The sequence below is a fragment of the Maylandia zebra genome, linkage group LG14 (assembly GCF_041146795.1).
Source record: "Maylandia zebra isolate NMK-2024a linkage group LG14, Mzebra_GT3a, whole genome shotgun sequence".
Classification (NCBI taxonomy): Eukaryota; Metazoa; Chordata; class Actinopteri; order Cichliformes; family Cichlidae; genus Maylandia; species Maylandia zebra.
The window spans coordinates 23033441-23048605 of NC_135180.1; the positions used below are offsets into that span (position 1 = coordinate 23033441).

Sequence of the window (15165 nt, forward strand, 5' to 3'; positions counted from 1 at the left end):
GCCTGTCTAAAAATCAATAAATCATTCAATATATCCACTTGAGCTACATTAAACCCCTCTGGCCATTACTCCATCGACCCAAGAGCATAAATCCAGACAATTGTGACAGAGGGCATTTACTCTTCATCATATGAGTCCTCTGATATCCTAACCTCAGCCTGACTGCCTTTGAGAGAAATGACTTGACAGAAGAAAGGCAGGCAGAGGTAAATGAATCATGTACCTAGTAGGACCCATTGTTAAATTTCAAGGTCTGTTAAGTCAGCTGGCTATAAATCTGATTTGTAAATGCTGCTTGCGTTGCTGTGCACGAGGGCTGGGGGTCACCAACATTCAGGATCCGATGCACTTCAACGCCCTTGAGCAATAACCGAGTGAATACAGTGGCTTAATGCCAAAGTTAAAAAATTTTTTTAAAAAAAAAAAAAAATCCCTGATAGCATTAACATTCAGGAAACCAGTGAAAAGAGTTACATGAAAAACAAGCAGTTTACTGGGAATTGCATAATCATTACAATCAATGAGCAACACTCACCCTTAATAGACAAATCTTATTTACAGGATAGGTTACTTGAGATGTACAGTAGTATTTAGGTTAGATTATATAACATTACTAAGCAACAACTGAGTTGGATTGCGTTCATCACATTATTAAGTCTATACTGGAACAAATGAGAAAATGTTCATATAGCTACTCTGATTAACTTTATGAACTGTACAGCGAATACAGATGAATGCAGGCTAACAATTCAACAGTTGACTCAATAACTGCGCATAGATGACAGCCTGTGAACGAGTGATCAGAATTGCTGCTGATGGCCACCTACAGCTCACAAAGTCAACACCCTTCCATCATTACCTCCACGTCAGCAGGGAGCAATAAACCAATCAAATCTCACACAGCATGAGATCACACTATTACACCATTTTTTGTTGCTGCCTGACAGCATCAGAAAAAAATGAAACCATATGAAGAATCTCAGTTGTCATTTAGTAAAAAGATAACATCTAAAATTAATATATTTATTACATTATACAGTTCAAGTAAAATAAAATGTACAATTCTATAGTTACAGCATATAAACAAAACAAACACAGATTCAAAAGTAAAAGTGCACTTGCAGAAGGAGACAAACTATCATGCTATGCAAATATTTTATGAAAGCAATGTGTTTTGACCATCTGTCTCTTGATGTCCTATATGATCTCATGTTTGCCCTTTCAGTGTGCTGGCTCAGTTGAGCTTAAACACACATGGTTTGTCTGGGAGAATGTATGCCAACACAGAGGCTTGAGAAATACGTTTGCGCACACTTTGTTTTTGAGCTCCTCTTGGCTTGGTTTGTATGACCTGCTCTCAGACAGTGATTCAGACAGAAGCGGTGCCTTTGATTAAACAGCAGAGCAGGGGCTTTGGATTTTCTAAGCCATTAACTTGCAACCTCATTTTCCTCCAGCAGCACCACAAACCATGTTGTCAGTGTTACAAGCAGAGAGGAAACTGTGTTTCTGTGGAAATTCCCCTGTTTCTCTCTAGAGTAATACAAGGTCTGTTCTCAAGAGAAAACATCTGGGTCAGTTCAGTGGTGCAACAAAACTGACATTTTGCAGCAGAGCTGCAGAGGGAGATATTAAAGGGAAAAACTTGGAATTTGACCCATACACTGAGGAGATGTGGTGTCTCAGTTATACTGAGAGGGCCACTTTGCTGGCATGGATCGGTTCTACTTTTCCGTTTAGAGGGTCAGGGTCACCGATAGTCACAAAAACAAACAAACAAAAAAACAAAACCCAACTTCATCTGATGGAGGTGGTGTCTTCTAGGGTGAGAATGGCCCTATCAATAGAGCATGAGGGATTATTGTTCCGACTATAAAAAATAAAATATTACAAATCATATACTACAGCTCAAACGAGCACATATGGAGGATCTTGATTAGCATTTTAAGATGTCAAATGAGGAAATATTTATCCCTCCAGTATAGCTCCACTTGTACAATCAATGTCAATGAACAAAGAAGATGATTTGAGAGTACATTGTCTAATAATAATTTTGTGTTGTCTTTTATCCCCCCCCTCTGATATCCAGAGCTTAAAGAGAAGTGATTACTTGGAAGTTTAAAAACAGAATCCTGTCAAATTGAACGTACAATGTGGCATGATTTTTAAAAAAAACAACAAACAAACAAACAAAACAAAGGTCAAACCTTTGGCTGGTTGGGCGGCACAAAAGTTTCCCAAACAAACCAAACAAAAGCCAACTGTGGTTTCCTGTGACGTCTTATACAGTACGTGCATGTATGAATCTACGAGATGTCATGGAGAAAAGCCCAGCAGGAGTCAAAAACATTATAATGCCAATTTATCACTATAACTGGACATGTGAATTTAAACATGGTGTGAATCTGATAGAGCTCAATTTACAGACTTGTGGACTTTTGGTTTAAATAAAGAGCAAAAGTTCTCTTTTTTGTGCTTTCAACCTGACCCACAGCCTTGCCTGTTTGGGTGTAGAATGGAGTGATGGGATCATCCCCCCATGAGAGTTTATACATATCAGTGTTGGGATTTATATGCTATGAATCCATCTGGTCTACTACGAAAAAATTAAAATGACAGGACAAAGTAGAAAGGATTTGCATCCCACCTGGTGTAAATCGTACCCAAAAAATGTGATGTTTATCATTTATTTTCCATTAAAAAAAATAAAATTCTCATAAATGATGGAAAATATTATTTTCCATCATTTATGAGAAATATAGTTAATGATGCATGATTTAAAGAAAAAAAGTAAGGGATGTCTTTATGAATGCTAAAACTAGGAAGAAAAAAAAACCCCAATGACCCACACTAGGACAGGTTGAATGCACAAAAGAGTTTAACAATAATAATTTACAAGCAATGATATGTAAATGCTCAAAGTATTTTGGGGATTGCTAAAACCAGAATGAAAAAGCGGAGAGCAAGAGAGGAAAAAAAGAATAACACACAACAGTAGGTCAGCCCAAATACACAACCCTTGACTTTGTCCTTGTCTGATAAGTAACAGAGACCATGGTGGAGGATGTCTCTTTACATTTCCACTTTGCTCACACTGAGGGGTTATGCTGTCCAAACGCAAGAGCAAACCGACCCCCTCAGGTAAGCCGTAGACTCTTACCAGAGGTCAAGGGTCATAGGTTGCAGTGATCTCCACGACCCAAGGTGATCCAAGGTGTGTAGAACTGAAGGAGAGGGGGAAGGACGATCACACACCAAAAAAAAAAAAACAAAACCTGGAGCCGAGATGTTTAAGAACAGGAAACAAAGTGAGCACCGACACGCCCTCATCAACGCTAACACAGATAAAACCTGTTAGTTTACAAGTCCCACTGGTCACATGAGTTAACAATAGGGATGGGTATCGAAAACCGGTTCTTGTTGAGTTTCCCATTTTTGCAATCGATTCCCTTATCGATTCCAGTCGCCCCGAATGACGTCACCACGTTGCAGAGCGTCATTTACCTGGCAGGAAACATGGCGGCTCAAATGCTAAAAAGTTTGGTCATACTTTACGAGAACGGATGACAACAGGGCAACTTGCAAAGTAGAGATTTCATTTAAGGGAGGAAACACTACGAATATGCAAAAGCATTTGCTCACAAAACACGCGATAACCTTAAATGTATGTCGTGATTTTATTTCTGCTCCAGACTCGTGAATCTCAACCCAGCAGCAGCGGTAACGTTTGCACGTCCTTTCCCGTTAATACCGCAGGTAAATAATCAACTAACAGTGCATATTATGTTAGCGCGATCTGCCTTATTACAAACCTGCCATTACTGTGCATTTAGGTGACCATGATGAGAGACAGACAGAGTCTGGTTGGCTCAGATGCTGGCAGTTCTTGCTGCAGTCTACCGGTAGCGTCTCCTTTCAGGCCAGGATAGACGAATGTCACCGAGCAGTGACTAAGTTTGTGGTAAAAGGCTTGCACCCATTTGCCACAGCAGATGCCCTCAAATTTTCGGTAAGTGAATGTGTTTAATTGTAGGCAGGGACATTACTGAATATTCTTGTGTAATTGCTACAGAATAATTTATGTTATACTTTGTTATTGCTACAGAAGAATATTTATTTTACATTTACAATTTTTTCCCCCAGGGACCCTGTGACACCCCATTGAAGAGCCATAGGCTGAATCTCTTAAGGATCTCTTAAGATCTCACTGTTGGGTTTGTAAGGCCATGCTACTCCTAAATTTCTATCTTGTTCAAAGAGAAGATATAAAACAAAGTTCTAAGCTAATCGACCTTAGTGTTCTCCTTTTTAAAAAGAATCGATAAGAGAATCGATAAAGAATCGAATCGTTAAACAGAATCAAAAATGGAATTGGAATCGTGAAAATCTTATCAATACCCATCCCTAGTTAACAAGTTACTGACCTGTAGGGGGAGTTCTGTCTGTGTGGACCTGTGGGCTGGGGTGAGGGTGGGTCCCGACCCCTAGCAATTACACTGCTGCTTATTCTGTGTTGTGGTGCCTCTGGGCTGTCGCAGCTGCCTCAATGAAGCATCTCCATACTGAATACCTGAACCCATCCTCTCTGGGTCCAACTCGCCTTTGAGAGAAGCACAATGAGAAACATCAGTGACACAGACATGTATGCTCTAAAAATGTCAGATCCACATCACTTCATGTGCTCAAGCTCTGAAAGCATTAAAAACAAAACATGGAAATGTCACTAAATTCTAACAAAAAACATCCACCTCAGATACACTTCTATAAAAAAGAAAACAATGTGTACCTGAATCTATCTTGTTGAGAATGGTGCGAGCACACTTCAAGAAACCCTCCTCGACATTTTCACCTGTTAGCGCGCTAGTCTCTAGAAACATCAGCTCTGTGTGTGGGAGAACAAAAATACTTCTAAGAGTGGGGAAAAAAGCATTTGAAATGCATCAATGTACAGATAAGTTACCATTCTCCTGAGCGAAGCGTGAAGCTTCAAGGAAGGTCACCTCTCTGTCTGCATCCAAGTCTTTCTTGTTGCCACACAGGATAATAACAATGTTGGGACTCGCCAGTGTCCGTGCATCTGTCAGCCAGTTAGTCAGGGCATTGTATGTCTCTCGACTGTAAGACATTTTATTCATGTTATTTACCCAATTTTCTGTTTCAGTTTGTTTTCAGCATGAGGCTGTAGCTCTAGTTTCATTGTATACACTTGTCTGTTTCCCTGTGCGAGAGTGTGTCAGGTGACACCATCTGTGATGGACTTCTGCTTTCCTCTACAGACGCTACCTGACAGAGGATGCCTCTATATTACAGCTCTTGACAGTCCACACTCCACCTCACCTCAACAAAAGCCCATAGTTTGTTAAAAGCAAACTACTGCATTCAATCCATCTTGAGTTTACGACCCAGAGTTTATGAAATACAGTAATGTGAGTGGTCTGTCATTAAACAGCACGATTTCTGGAGGCTGTACAGGCACAATGTGACTCCTTTTGTTAGTTGATATATGGACTCGAAACTGTATGAACACTCAAAAATAAACTAAGCTTCAAAGTTAAGTCTGTAAAATTTCATTTTAATTGTAGTCACATTTAAAATTTTCAATTAATCACAGATGCCAATGCCCACACCAAATACAACCTTACATTTTGTTGCTTCTGGGAGTCTTAGTAAACATGTAGTTTTTATTCTGGGAAAATTAAGGTACAACTGTAGTATCTACATCCCATTATCACAGCAAACAAAAAAGCTCACTTTGTTAGAGAAACTTATGAAAAGGAAGTGGGAGCACGAGGGCAGTGGCTGTTTTACCTGGTAATATCGTAAACAAGAAGTGCTCCAGCTGCTCCTCTGTAGTAGCTGCGTGTAACAGATCTGCGGAGAAAATGGAGGAGAGAAAAAAAAAGGCTCCTTTAAAAGATCAGATGGTGAGATTTGACAGGAGAAACTGTCCAATCATTTTAACAGTTATCATCAGTCAGACACTTCATTATCCCAGTGGAGCTGGGACTTGTGACTTTAGGTAAATTTTGAAGGTAGATACCGAAATCGCTCCTGGCCAGCAGTATCCCAGATCTGCAGTTTGACTGTCTTTCCTCCAACGTTGACCACTCTAGACCCAAACTCCACACCGATGGTGTGGTTGGAGTCCTGTTTAACTGCAGTAGGAACAAACAGAAGACAGTGTAAAAAGGCACAACGTGAAATATACATAAAGGAGCAGGAAAACAAACGAAAAAACTACATGTGTAATATTTGGTGTTTGGCTTGTTTAAAAGACCTCTGCTGCTGTTTTCAAATACCTCATATCCACATTATAAGCTACAGGGAGTTGCAAATTAGATTAACAGTGCCAAGTTGCCCAGCCTCTCTTTCTCTATCCACAGGGACCCCTGAGATATCTTAATCAAATTAAATGTAATCATGAGCACGACTCTGTACATGAAGGAGTGTTGACATGGTTTGTTTTTTTTAAACCACCCCTCTGAAACTGAATTGACGTTTCAATTTGTATTTTAAACAAATTAATGTTTCATATGGAGAATTTTAACAATATAATGAGAGCATCGAGCTCGGTGTAAACTCGGCCATTGTTAGCTAGAGAAAGTCTACAGGAAGTATAATGTTTTCCCTCCATTTAACCACACAGAAAATTGTCTCTTTCTGAAGGACAGTGTGAGGCAAAGAACTGTGGTGATTGGTTTTATTCTGGGTCGACAAATGCCCACATCATCCTGTCATTGTACTCTGACTCATACCAGTCAATGAAGAATTTTCTCCAGATCATCCGCAGACTAATGGTTTAGTCAATATGCAACTCGTGAAACTGACTACAATAATTTCTTGAACGTGTCCATTTATGTGTTTGCACAGTATTAAACTTTAGAAATGCAGCGTTTTAGAACTTACACTTGTTCTCAATGAACTGGTGGAGGAGACAGGATTTCCCCGTCCCAGCACTGCCAATCACCAGGAACTTAAACAGGAAGTCTGCAAGCACAAAAAAGGAGGTAGAGATCAATGCAATGCCAACATCAATGGAGAACCTGCTGCTCTTTGCACTTCCATCCTCAGGGACAATCCTTCCTCTTAATCCCATTGAGCTACTACTTTCATAGTATCCTGCCAAACCCAAATTAGCCTACTAATCACAAAGCGCCTAGCATGTAATCAGTTTAACTTGCCACTTACGATTCTAATTTAATACACTTGTTTGTCTGAGGTTGAAAATGAGTGTGTCTGAAGCCTTAGAAAAGCACCAACACTTAATAACACATGTCATTAGAGCAAGGTTTGAGCTTTAGCATTATTAACCACAGCTTAGGGCAACAGACTTGCACACAGGTTGAATAATAACCAAAGGCAGGCTTTTGCACAGATGTTGTGGAAAGTGGGTCTTTTCTTTGAAGGGCTCAATCCAGCCAACACAAATGATCCATAATTACTTGATCCCTTGACATGCAAACCCATTTAGAGTACAGATAGCCATTGTGTGCTGTGGCCAAAGATAACACAAGGGGGTATTTGCATACTGGATGTATGCTGAACGGCAGTTCTGACCAGTATACTGGGAGATCTGATAAGGAGAGTTAGGCATGAAAAGTGGCTGCATGTTACGCTGATCAGTTATGAAAACCAAGTTGCAAAAAAAAAAAAAAAAGGGCTTTGGAACCAGGATTTCAGAATTTCTTAACCACCCAAGCAGTAGCAGTAAAGACCTGACCATGTGTTTCATGTACAGCTTGTGGGGCTAACACAACACAATAATTGGGAGGAATTCTGCATCATTCCTTCCAAGAGAGCCGTTTCAGTTCATATATATTTGTTTGCTCCCTTTCTAGGTCATGCTACATAATTTCAACTAGGTCAGGATTGCGGTTTGTTCATCACTCCCCAAAAATTCTTCTTTTTGAACCACTCTGTTGTTTTACTTGAGTCACTGTCTGGCTGCGTTACCCAACTTCTTGAAGCTCCGGGTCATGAACTGCTCCTCTGTTCTTACACTGAGAACATTTTTTGATATAAATTTTAAATGAAATGTTCTGTTAATGGCTACAGGCCATCCAGATCCCAAGGACAGCCCAAAACCATGATGCTACCTCTACCATGCTTATCATTTTTAAAGGCATGATACAGCACGCTCTGAGACAAACTGCTAACAGAAAAGTTCTCTTCCTCAGGGGGAGGAAACAAGACATGAAAGGTTAGTGCTTAAGTGAATCATAGTCTTTGTATGTTAGATTAGTCAAGTCTCATCTGGCTATACTTGTGATTTACATAAAGACCAGCCTGTATGAGAAATCAGTCAGTAATCCAGGTAATTCCTAAGGCTTCACAAGCTTTATCTTGCAACTTTCAATCTCTCTTAGCTCTGGTTAAGTAAGACATAATAAATAATTAGAGAGGTAGTAAATGAAATGCAAGACATGCAGAAGTGATAGTGTTCTCCTAAATATGTGAAAGCATGATGGCAAACTACAGCTTCCCTACTGAGAACTTGTTCAGGTTGAATTTTAAGTAAATTTTCAATTTCACTTTGAGCTCAAACAAAGGTTCTGAAAGCACAAAGCCTGGCAAGTGATTACTGGCTGCTGTTGATATCACCAGCTTCACACAAAGTCAACAGAAACAGTAAATCAAAGTATGAGATTAATCTTTACTTTCTGGGTGACATTTAAACCAATTATGTCATTGCTCCATGAGCCACCTTCATTTGCTGACACACACCTCCGCCAGCTCAGGTCATGGTGCACCTTTGTTGAAGCGGGTGTTTTCTTAAGCAACACAAGCCAGAGGTCAAAGTCTCGGTAACAGAGTAACTGCAACAAAGCGAAGGCGTCGAAACCCACTTATTTTTCTGTGTAACAGCAGTCAGCGTAACATCTCAACCACACTTCAGTGGCTGTGACAGTGCTGACAAAAATCAGAGACAGACCGCTCAGTTTTAAAAGTTAGCCCAAGCCTTTCTGCATTTTCTCAGACATCGTATACTTCTGTGTGAGATCTGGACACAACAATCAAACCATCAATAATGTCAAAAGCAGGGAGAATGGACTGCAGCAACTACCCTCTCAGGCTACTTTATTCCTCACTCATCAATATTAAGTACCCCCCCACCAGGGAGGATGGGTGCAATGGGTGAGCCCTCCCATCTCTCTCTCTCTTTTTTTTTTTTTTTTGGGGGGGGGGGGGGGGGGGGGGGGGGGGAGAGATCCGACAATATAAAAAGTCATGATGAATAAAAACTAACAGCAACAAAAACTTCAATAAAAGGAGTACTACTACAATATTTCCTTCTCCCCCTGCTACATGTGCCAAATTCTGTAACATCAACATAAACTCATGATTCTCATGTTGATAGACATTACTGAAATTAACAAGTGAAAACTATGCATTTTAAAGCACTTAACAGGCCCTTATTGGATTCATAATGCCTTTTTGTCGACTTTTGATCGTCCAGATGAGACAGTTGAGGAGACAGAGAGAGAGAAGGAAAAAAAAAAATCAATAAAAGTCTTTTACAGGTCCCATTAGTGCTGGCACTCTCCCATAAATGTTGCCCACTTGGATAAAGTTTCATACGAGGAAAGAGAGAGACAGGGTACAAGTATAAACAGAGGGAGAGAGTGTATCTGGGAGTGCAACAGGAGAGGATGATGGTGTGCCATTTCATAACAAATGGCTCTGCAGTGTCAGGCTTACTGACTATCAGACAGAGTACTGTTTAATGAATTTATGAGACCACGAATACATCTCTGTATCTGCTCATTATGTGAATGATCATAGATAAGTGCAGGCAGCATTCATTCTGTCAGGATTCATTTATAACGTATCTGTGTCAAGTGCAAGAGCGGAGTTACTTTAAATAAGCATGGAAGCAGATGCATTACACCAGTGAGACACCAAGCAACGTCTGCCCTGCAGGTAACCGATGCATGATCAACCATCGCTTTCAAACTTCCTCTTACAGGCCTTGTTGCTAGCAGTTAAAAGTAAAAATATACATCAAATCGCAGCAGCCTTTCCTGTCGCAAGGTCACAGAACTTGCCTGAATCTCCCCAAGTTCACGTTAACTCAACGTCTCTACACATGCTATTAATGGCTTTTGCTTAAAGTTTGGCCAACTTTTACCCGTTGATGTCTCACCATCTTCTGCTCTCCTTGTTGCCCGTGAAGCACTACACGCTACCATCAAACGACAGAGGTGTCAGTTAATACACACGAAGAAATCCAACCAGAGCACTTTAACTGACCTACGTGTCAGCACTGAATGTTAATTATTACTGTTAAAATCCACAGACACGGTGAGGTGGCAAGTTAGCCTGTGGCTAAGCTAAGCTAATCTTACAGTTTGCTGATAGCAACGCTGCCAGTCTGTCACATTAGACCACGAAGCAGTCATACATAACAGCTAGCAAGCATTAAATGACCGCCTACTCCACACAAACATACCGTATGTCTCAGACATGTTGACCCTCGCTGTATGGAGAACTCAGTCGGACTCTTTTACTGTTCTTTTAGTACTGTGACAGCCGTGTGCCCGCTGGCTTCACACCTCTTTACGGTGTTTATCTACGATGCTAGAGGTTTCCTTTATCCTTTCCCAGCTTCCTCTGCTCCGACCACAACCAGTACAGCTACGCGCTACGTCATTAGTTATCTAGTGGTGTTGCGTTCATGTGTTATTGGCTACGTTGGAATTTTAAGAGAAGAGACGAACACGCTGAAAGGACACTGGCATCGCACAGAAACTGAGTGAATTTTACGAATAGACAGTTCTCATTAAACTAATGAACGAACGACTAGTACAGAAAATGATGCTCAGTTAGAGAAGCGTGAAGTCTAGCCAACTTTAACTAAGCTAAAAAGTAAAGCGCGTTGTATTAAGACAGATCAAGACACCAGATTTTCCCTGTATAGTTTTTACAGATAGTTTATTTATGAATCGCGGTGTTCCAGCAACACATTGTCATCGATTACAAACATACCACAAAATAGACACGAGGTAGATGAAACTAAATAAATAAATAATACGAGCAAAGTCGAATATAAATGCAATAAGACATGACATCGAAATATTACTACAATATTGTACAGTATAGTGTGGAAATAAGAAGTAGAGTGAGCTTGTGCATTGCCTCTCACAGAATTAATGTAATCTTCCTGAGCAGAGGGAAGCCATCGTATACTCTTTTGGCCATATAGTATGTTGTACAGGATATAGGCTATATTACGGTACGTGCAACATGAAGCCACAAGATGGCAGACAAAGATAGAGGAACTTGAGAACTGAGTTTTTAAGAGGCAGCAGAATGTAGCAAAACCCATATAGATCCCTCTAACAACACTAAAGTTTGAGTTTAACCTCACGTGATGTGACTATTTTGATGTATTTTATAATTACTTTTGCATACTTTTTCTCATTTAAATGCTACTATAAATTAATTTTGCACTTTTTCTTCATATGTGCACTATGGAAACTGATATATTGCTCCATTAATCCCATTATCTTGACCAAAACAAACAAACAAACCAATCAATAAAAAAAGAAACAGCACACAAATACACTATGTCAAAATATGTCTGTGATATGGGAGTTTGGCATAAGTGTGGAGTGGCTGGCAAGCAGAGAACTCCTTCCTTGTGAAGAAAATTACTTGAAGCAATCTGAGGTTTTGAAAGAATCCAGAATATCTGTTTTGTTCTTGTTCTTTGCTTATTTATTCATCACCTTACCATACCTGGATATACATACATACACACATGAGCTCACAGCAAGCCCAGGGCCCAGGGAGTACAGGGCCGCCCAAGGGCAACAGGTGATAGATTACAGAGCCTTCCATTCTGCTACTATCTCTCCAAGTCCCTCCCTGCCTTTGTTCTTCTTTGGCAGATCCACTCATCCTCCCTGGCCTTGTTAAAAGCTCTTTTCACTAAGATTAAAGACAGAAGGAAACACAAGGCTCAACATCGTGTGGGGGCACGGATGTTTTCTTAAGGTGGGCTACAAGAATGGCTGGCCTCAAAGGTGTGCAGCAGGCTGAAAGAAAAAGGGGGAGGTGGGCAGGTGGGTGTGCTTCCGTTAGGCGCTTTTCCTTTATGGGTGTCCCAATGCTCATTGTATCTTTGTCTCTCTTGTCCTTTTCCTTGTCCTTTTGTTCACTGCAGTATCATCACTAGAGTTGATATTTGCTGGGCTGCAGGACAAACAAGGTGTTTGCAATATCTGCGTGTGGGATGTTTGGGAGTTTTGACCTTGGGCTGTGCTGACGCAGTTCAGACAAATAGAAAAGTTGCCTGCTGGATTCACATGCCGTTAAGAATGCAGAAATACAAAGGGAGGGAAAATGTGCAGAAATTAGACTTCTTCGTGCACCAATCCAGACAGTCTCAATCCCAGATCAAAACAAATGCGTTCATTAGGGAATCCCCACATAAACCATACAACATTTACAATGTTTACAGCAAACAATGAGTCATGTTCCAGGGCATAGTTGGAGACAGGTGAGCTCTGTATTTGGCTGGCATCACTGTAAATATAAAGGTGTCTGTCACACCATGAGTCATAGCCCACACAGTAAAACAGATGGATTCTTGCTGTTTTAGAAAGAAAACAAAGGCATTAAGTTTATGAAGTAAGGGCTATTAAAACACAAGGTGTTGTAAATTGATGAAAGGTATGAATGCATTAATGAGTGAAACACATGCAAGCATTTGTGATGACATACTTCACCTATGCAGAACTTGAAGTCTGAAAAAATCGAAAACCCAGCTGTTAAAAACATAAGAGGCAGACTGTCGTGTGTGCTAGTTTGGAGAATGACTAGTACAGCTCTGCTTCCCACTAAGGGGGTGTATTTATGTGCATACCTGCTCTGTACAGTAGTCCTTGTGCAACTGTTTGTTTGCACACCAGGGCATTCACTTCAGCTTCTACTTCACGTCGCTCTGTTTAAGTCAGCAAATCCACACAAGAGGATGAGAGCAGAAGCCCCAGGCTATCTGAATCACAGTAAGTAAAGGGAACGGGAGTGACACATTTACAGAAGAGGGCTGCAGTGTTTGAAACGAGTGAGAAGAAAAAGAGATCATCTTTTAAAGTCAAACTGAGGTCTACACAAAAAGGAGAGCAGTCTCTCATATCATAAATATCAGCTTCCTTTTAGCTAGTCATACTTCATGTTCCTTTCATCTTCCCATCATCAAAAGAGATGTCACGCTGTGGGTCCCCTACATTTAGCTAAAAATACATAACAGCCTACAGCACTGCATTTTGGAAATGAAAATAAAACCACAATGACTAGCTTCTGTCATGTACCCTTTGTATTTGGGTTTTGCTAAGATATTTAAAAAGGCTCGATAATGCTGACTGACTCAGTGCAGTTACAAAAACAAGTGTGGATACATTGGAGATTACTAAGCACCTTTAATCTAGTTGAATTTACTTCTGTTTTTTAAAAGGTATGCATGCCTACAATGTACCTAATGTACCAGCTGAGTAGGAACAGAGAAACCTAAAACAATTTTGTGTTGCTGAATTCCTTCTATTGATATTGTTTGTGGAAAGAAACCTTACAAATGATATTTCAATAAAAGTTATTTTTGGGTGGATCTGCATATTTGAGTTTCCCAGATTGTTTTTCCGAATGCCCGTCCATTTTTCTGTGATTAGGGCCGGCACTAGCAGTACACGGAGACTGTGTTGGAGCAGGTCTTAAACAGGTGATCGGTAACAGATGATAAATTGTATCTTTTAATGCAGGAATGTTCAACTCATCTTACATTGTGGGCCCATAAAGCCCACTTTGATCTTAAGTGGGCCATACCAATCAAATCCCCCCTTCTGTTGGTGTAAAGGCGTTTTTGTCATTTAATCCCTCAGATATTTTAATAATAATAATAATAATAATAATACATTTTATTTAAATAGCGCCTTTCAAAGCACCCAAGGACACTGTACAACAGATAAAAACTGGAAATATACACAATGATAAAAATAGAAGATAAAAGTTCAAACATACAGAAATTTAAGAATAGGCAATTTTAAACAGATGAGTTTTGAGGGTGGACTTAAAAAGAGAGAATGAACTAATATTTCTGAGGTCCGGGGGTAGGGAATTCCAAAGTCGAGGGGCAGAGCAGCTAAAGGCCCTCCCTCCCATTGTGATCAGACGAGCAGAGGGAACAGAGAGAGAAAGAGAAGATGAAGATCTGAGGCAGCGGGATGGGAGCTTCATCTGTAATAAGTCAGAGAGGTACGGTGGAGAGAGAGAATGAATAGCCTTGAATGTATACAGAATTATTTTAAAATGGATGCGAAATTTGACCGGGAGCCAGTGAAGTTGCTTCAGGATTGGGGAGATGTGGTGGGTAGAAGAAGTCCTAGTAATAATACGGGCAGCAGAGTTCTGGACACGTTGGAGCTTGTTGATAGATTTTTGTGTAAGGCCAAATAATAATGAGTTGCAGTAGTCAATTCTAGAGATAACAAAATTATGGATGAGAATGGCAGTGGCGTGAGGTGTGAGGAAGGGGCGGAGGATATAATATAATATTTCTGATATAATAATATCAGAAAAGGAAGTGCAATTCTAACAGCATATCTCTTTTTCTATATATTAAAGACTATTTGGGCTCATGAAATAAATGTGGAAAATTGCAGAAAAAGTTCATTGCCCAGACTGTCCTGTAAAATTTATTTTCTATGGTAGATAAAAAACTGGAACCTTTCTGTCAATCTGCTTCTCAATTACTTTGATCTATTATCATGGTCATGGAGGAGGTCATTAGGAAAAGCTAATGCAAACAAAACTTATGGAAATACAGTCAGACTTTTTTGTTTTGCGATCGTTAGTGACGTTACAGCTTATTGGCCTTTTGAAATAAACCCATTGTAAGGCTCTTTCCATTAATAGGCTACTGTAAGTTTGGACAAAAATAACCAAGACCTTTGAAGATTTACAGTTTGTGGCACTTGTTAGCTTAATATAAAGTTAAAGATACATTTTACTTGAAATAAGGACTGAGAATTTTGCAATTACCTATGCTAAAGTCCCAGTATGATTATTATATAGACTTCATTGTAGACAACAGCTGCTGGTGGCTAATGTAATGGACATGTAAGTATGTCTGTACTATTTTTAAACTAGACTGTCTAATTTCACTCT

The 15165-nt window shown here is 40.0% G+C and overlaps 1 protein-coding gene across 2 annotated transcripts; it reads right to left on the minus strand.

Annotated features, from left to right (window-relative positions):
• Nucleotides 1-470: 470 nt before the first annotated feature.
• Nucleotides 471-10635, minus strand: rab4b (RAB4B, member RAS oncogene family). Of its 2 annotated transcripts, none has more exons than XM_004543673.4 (8): nucleotides 10451-10635; nucleotides 6907-6987; nucleotides 6041-6155; nucleotides 5809-5871; nucleotides 4961-5115; nucleotides 4787-4882; nucleotides 4425-4600; nucleotides 471-3224 (listed from the first exon to the last, which is right to left on the minus strand). In XM_004543673.4, exons 1-7 carry the CDS (start codon nucleotides 10464-10466, stop codon nucleotides 4485-4487), a joined length of 642 nt encoding a protein of 213 aa, XP_004543730.1. In that variant the 5' UTR covers nucleotides 10467-10635; the 3' UTR covers nucleotides 471-3224; nucleotides 4425-4484. The 2 variants fall into 2 exon arrangements, with proteins under 2 accessions (XP_004543730.1, XP_076729340.1); XM_076873225.1 differs by having other exon boundaries at nucleotides 471-3275.
• Nucleotides 10636-15165: the final 4530 nt, after the last annotated feature.